The 5,715-nt window shown below is 34.9% G+C and overlaps 2 protein-coding genes across 4 annotated transcripts; both read right to left on the minus strand.

The window, feature by feature from the left end:
• Window positions 1–217: 217 nt before the first annotated feature.
• On the minus strand, window positions 218–472 carry LOC142838559 (keratin-associated protein 19-3-like). 2 transcript variants are annotated; one of them, XM_075954036.1, is made up of 2 exons: window positions 337–472; window positions 218–282 (listed from the first exon to the last, which is right to left on the minus strand). In XM_075954036.1, the coding sequence occupies exons 1-2, from the start codon at window positions 470–472 to the stop codon at window positions 218–220; spliced, it is 201 nt and encodes a 66-aa protein (XP_075810151.1). The 2 variants fall into 2 exon arrangements, with proteins under 2 accessions (XP_075810151.1, XP_075810143.1); XM_075954028.1 differs by having other exon boundaries at window positions 218–472.
• A 3,304-nt stretch (window positions 473–3,776) lies between these two features.
• Window positions 3,777–4,028, minus strand: LOC142838567 (keratin-associated protein 19-1-like). Of its 2 annotated transcripts, XM_075954062.1 has the most exons (2): window positions 3,965–4,028; window positions 3,777–3,895 (listed from the first exon to the last, which is right to left on the minus strand). In XM_075954062.1, the coding sequence occupies exons 1-2, from the start codon at window positions 4,026–4,028 to the stop codon at window positions 3,777–3,779; spliced, it is 183 nt and encodes a 60-aa protein (XP_075810177.1). The 2 variants fall into 2 exon arrangements, with proteins under 2 accessions (XP_075810177.1, XP_075810167.1); XM_075954052.1 differs by having other exon boundaries at window positions 3,777–4,028.
• Between the last annotated feature and the right edge of the window lie 1,687 nt (window positions 4,029–5,715).

Raw genomic sequence — 5,715 nt, forward strand, 5'->3', positions numbered from 1 at the left:
CAATAGTAATTAAAAACCAAACTGAAGCAAGAAGAGTAAATTAAAGGATAATCCATATTAAAATGCATTTTGGTAATGGGTTACAGAGGTTAAAGATAAAAAAAATAAATGGTCACACAAGCTTCTTAAACATTCCTACTGGTGTCAGAGAAAATGGGATACATGTTTCTGGAATAAGAGCCAAGAACATGACCACATTCTAATTTCATCAATTCACTCAGTAGAAGCTGGAGAACCCATATCTTCCACAGCATGAAGGGCGGTAGCATCCATATCCGTAGCCTCCATAGCCAGAGCCATATCCATAGCCTCCGTAGCCAGAGCCAAATCCGTAGCCTCCAAAGCCACAGCCATAGCCCAGTCTGCGGATGCTATTACATCCACAGCCATAGCCTCCATAGCCATAGCCCAGGCCTCTGAATCCTCCGTAGCCATAACCCAGGCCTCCAAAGTAGCCGCTGTAGTAGCTCATGGTGCGGGGAGTAGTAGGTTTGTTCTGCTGTTTAAGGAGAGATTGTCGTTGTGAGAAACAGCACCTACAGCAAAGCTTATATACTCTGGGCAGAGGATTGCAAAAGCATGCACCCCTCCTTTGTGCCATTCCATGAATTGTAATTAGCTGAGACAGCGCATTCATCCCTGTCATCTGACCAACACCTGTTGAGAATATTTAAAATTTATTTGGCTACCTAGTGAGTTTGTCTCAGTACTGACAGCCTTAACCTTATTAGACAGAGTCATTGTACCTTCCAAGACAAAGAAAATAGACCGTAAGAAAAATTGCTATTATTAGACAATACCAAACACATTAAGTATTCTTGAATGAAAATTAAAATTTTTCTAGAACATTTTCAGGTGGGGGCATTGTTATATTTTGAGTCTCAAAAATTTGCAAAATAGCCTAGATCGAGATTGAAATGTAACAACATTTTCAAGAGAATAACATATTTTGTGTCATGTGAGGCAAGAATTCATGAATTCATGAGGCAAGACTCATGAATTGTCACCTGATTTCTACAAGTATAAGATTTTGAGTATGCATGATTTTCATATTTATTTGAGGATTTATATTCAATTATGCAATATTTATTTTTGTTTAGCAACACACCACAATTGAGATTCCAGTGACAGTGGTTAAAAATCCACTGAGCTTCTTGGCAAACTCCCCCTAAACTCTATCACCTGGCTCCACAGGAAATCTAGCTTCAGGTGCCCCACAGACGACATCTGTATCTGCTCTATTCATCTTGTTTCTTCCTTGAACCGCTATTGGTGATTTGTTGTTTTCAGGTCTCATTTCAAATATCTCCTAACTTCAATTTCCCACTGTTTATCTCCACCCAGGCTAAGGGATGATTTGGTAAAATGGACTGGGCTATAGCTTACTTACTCAAGTCAATACTACTTAATTCTCAGGACAAAACATGTACTTTTCACACCGCTTTGCCTGGTGTGCTTTTCTGTTGTTGTAGTTGCTTTTGGGTATTATTTTGAGGTAATGTTTCTTACCTAAACTTTCCAAAATATTAATAATTATTTATTACTTAACACATACTTTAACACATAAAACACTCTGAACATTTAATAAGACATGTCAAACTCCAAAAGGTATTAAATTCAATAACTAAGATTCAATCAGAAGAGGGGAGAGTATAATAAGATACTCTTTCAGAATGTTGAAGGCTCGGTGTTCACTCTTCCTTTGGCTCATCCCAGTGAGGTGACAATGCCCAAGGCTGAATTTGAAGTTTCCCAAACCTCACCCACATGTAGCCACATCTTGAAAGCTGAGTCTCGTATAATTTATTTTATGACTATAATTACACTGTTAAGTTTTTCTTGGTATTTATTATAATTTTTAAATGACACAGTTTTTAAGACTGTACTATTCCATTTATGAAGGAACACATTCTTTGTTCTAATAGGAATGTTTATTTGACCTTACCTAGTGTTAAAGCTTCATAGTCAGTTGGCACTTAAAAAATTATATGAGTGGAGAATCTGACTATTGGTGACATCGAAGCATGGATCAATATGAATAGAATATATGACTATCTGTGATAAAGCATGGACCACTTAAAGAATTACTCAAGTAACTTGAGAAATATTTTCAGCCTGGCGTGAACTCCACCCATGTTTCCATGATTGACACAGCAATACACCAACACTAACCTTTCTCTTAGTGTCTGAGCCACTCCAGCCAAACCTCATTCCAAGGCAGGCACAGCCTTTTGAAACTACAGCAAGATATTGACATCTCTCACATGCATGATCATGAACCACGTACTAGAGTTATGAACTCTTCCCTTTATTTTCATGTTCTAAGTAAGTTTATGATTTTTCTGACAGGCTATCTCATGTGATGGTTTAGAACTCTAACTAAATCACAGCTCAGAATTTCACATCACTGTTCTAGAACTCTCTCTGATAGTGTAACTTGTTAACTACACTTTCCCAATATGTTGAGGTATAAGATCATCCTATTTGTGGAAACAGTATGTGGTACAAATGACTAGCCCTTCAGTCCTTCGAAAAATATTAAGCATATTTTCGTGGAAGTAGATGTAAAACTGTGCTATGCAAAATTTATTTCTTCATTAAAACAATAAATGTACTTTGAAGAAATTATAAAAATATGCCACGGTTTTCCTATAAACACAAGATAAGAAAAATACCTTTTGCAGTATTTGTTGAGGATCCCATACTTTTTCTATCCATTCATTGGATCAAAAGAATAATTATACTGTTATTACTTGCTTAGAAGTATCAACTTCTGACTTACATAAGTTTTTATGTATTTTATTTTAATGAATAGAAGGGTGTAAAATATTATCACTGTTTGTAGAAGTGTTAAATCTTTTAAAAGAAAAAGGTTTCTTCTCAACCTAGAAATTGATAATAAATCTTAAAGAAAACAGAATTGTTACAATATTGACTAAATGAAGAATGTCAACATCAGTAATAATTTATTTTTCTTCTTTACAGCCTTGTGGTAAATATTCAAAAAAGGGTATTATCCTATTCAGAAAGAAAATATCTCCTGGGAAATTCTATGATACTGGAACAGTCTACCCAACTAAGCCCCCAACAGCATTACTGAGTGCCATTTCACTGGCTCAGCCCACAGTGGTGGTCCATCCCGACTTATAACAGCATAAACTGAAAGTTCAGGTCATGGCAAGTTTTCACTGAGAGATGGGTTTTAACATTGCAGATTGACTAGTTACATTCCCAAGTAGATAACCTGTCGATTGATTAATTCAATTCTCCATTTGAAGAAAATAAACTTTTTAATGAGGCAAGTGTTTACACAGGTCATGATCTGAGAAAAGTTACAAACTTAGGAAGAAGGGAATATTGCTTTAGGACTTGTGTTTAGCATGTACTGGTTAAGTCAGGGTGATCATATTTCTATCTCCTTACCATTTCATTAATATTAAAATATTATCCCTCCTGTCTCTCTCTTGTTGTCTATCTATCTATCTATCTATCTATCTATCTATCTATCTATCTATCATCTATCTAGCTATCTATATCTGTATACTTCTGTGTTTGTGTATTTATTTACATATATATTCTTATATACATTTTTGTATATATACAGATATCAACATTTAAATGAAATGAGCCAGACAAAAATCATATTTCACTTTCTTATTTAATCATTTATTGGCAAATGAACATAAATTCGCTCTTAGTCTTCAAACATAAAATGTGGACACATTTCTCAGAACATCTAATCAAGGTATCAAATGCTGAGTTACTAGAACAGGATCTCAGTAGAAGCTGGAGAACCCATATCTTCCACAGCATGAAGGGCGGCAGCAGCCATATCCGTAGCCTCCATACCCAGAGCCAAATCCATAGCCTCCATAGCCAGAGCCAAATCCGTAGCCTCCATAGCCAGAGCCATATCCGTAGCCTCCATAACCACAGCCACAGCTCAGTCTGCGGATGCTATTACATCCACAGCCACAGCCTCCATAGCCGTAGCCCAGGCCTCCATAGTAGCCACTGTAATAGCTCATGGTGTTGTGAGAGGTAGGTTTGATCTCCTGTTCAAGGTAAGATCCTGAGTGTGAATGGTAACAAGTATAGGGGAATGCTTATATACTCTGTGCCGAACACGTGACACAACTCGTGAGTACTATTTTCTTTCATTCCAAGTTATTAATGTACTAGAGACACCTCATTAATCTGTTTGCTAGCACAAAGAGAGGCATATAACTCATTAAAATATTTCAGCTTGCTGCTCTGCCTACTTAGAATGCCCTTGAACTCACTGTATCCTATTTTATGAGAAACTGTCAACACCTTCAAAGTTAGAAAATTTGTTCTTGTAGAGGAATTTGTTATTATGCTTATTATATTATTCATATCACCAGACATTCTTTCTAAATATTTTCTCATTTCTAGTTCTATTTCGGTCATTAAATTTGAAATATCTAATAACCATCTAGATTATAATAAGTGATCGTGTTTAAAACATTCAAATGTTCTGTAATCTTCAAATGTTTTTCAGATTGATAAGGGAAGTATCTGAACTCTTTCAAAAGAATATACGTTCTAGATGAATGAGCATAATTATGATAGATATATAAAAAGAAAAAGAAAATATAGGCAGAATTAAAACTACTTTTAATTTATCCATGATCATAAAAAATGTTTTCTTGGCTTATCAGAATACTAAAATTTTACACAGAAACAGAAAGGTCCACAAGACATTACATTCACTCTAGAAACAGTCTAAAAAGATTTTTAAAATGTATTCCCTTCATAACATTACCCATTTTATCACTTACATAGATTGTATTCTACCTTCAGTGTGGTCAGAACTTCGCTTCATGACTTCCCCTCCTTGACTCCTCTTTCTCATATCCATACTACCATCATCTGGATCAAACCACTCTTTACCTCATAATTTGCATTTATTTTCTATTTATTATAGTACCAACTGGGAATTTAGTTATTACCCATTTATTTTTTTAAATAGACTTTCGTCTTTTTGTCCACATACCTAAAGTTATCATGATACCTTTTCCCTTACACTGTATTTTCGACTGTACATGCATTGTCTACATTACTTTGTTTTAGTAAACAAGTTCACAAGTGTTCTAGACATTGCTTACTTGTAAATGATTGAATACTTAAGAAAGCATTTCTGTACTTTGGTGGTCGCACACTATTTTAACGGGATACTTTAAATTTCTCAGAACTTATAACTCTCCAAATATGAATGGCAATGCTGAATGTACTGGACTGCAAAAGAGAATGCATGGGGAGCCTGTCACTTTGCTCAGACTTCCCAATCTTAACCTTGAAAAGAGGAAATCAATACAAACTTAATTATCATTAAAATACAATAATATCTTAAGTTCTGGGTTTTAATTAGTATGTCCGTTTATGTGACATTGAATATATACCAGAGAATATGTTGTTTTATCTTTGATTTTATTATTTGGAAATAGGATTCATGATAATATCTTTTCTCCAATGGATTAGTCAACTTTTTTTCCAAGGAAAACAGTAATCCTGTTGGGTAAACAAAACAAAAACGATGAATTCTGTCAGGTGCAGCATGAAATGAGTAAGCTGTAAGTAAGCTTTCTCCCAAGTAAAGTGCAATTCAAAATAGCTTACAGCATTCAAAAGAATATTTAAACTAATATTTTCTATTCAGGTAAATTCTTTTGCTGATTTATCCAAGTTTATTCT

This window comes from Microtus pennsylvanicus, chromosome 1 (assembly GCF_037038515.1).
Source record: "Microtus pennsylvanicus isolate mMicPen1 chromosome 1, mMicPen1.hap1, whole genome shotgun sequence".
In the NCBI taxonomy this organism is placed as follows: domain Eukaryota; kingdom Metazoa; phylum Chordata; class Mammalia; order Rodentia; family Cricetidae; genus Microtus; species Microtus pennsylvanicus.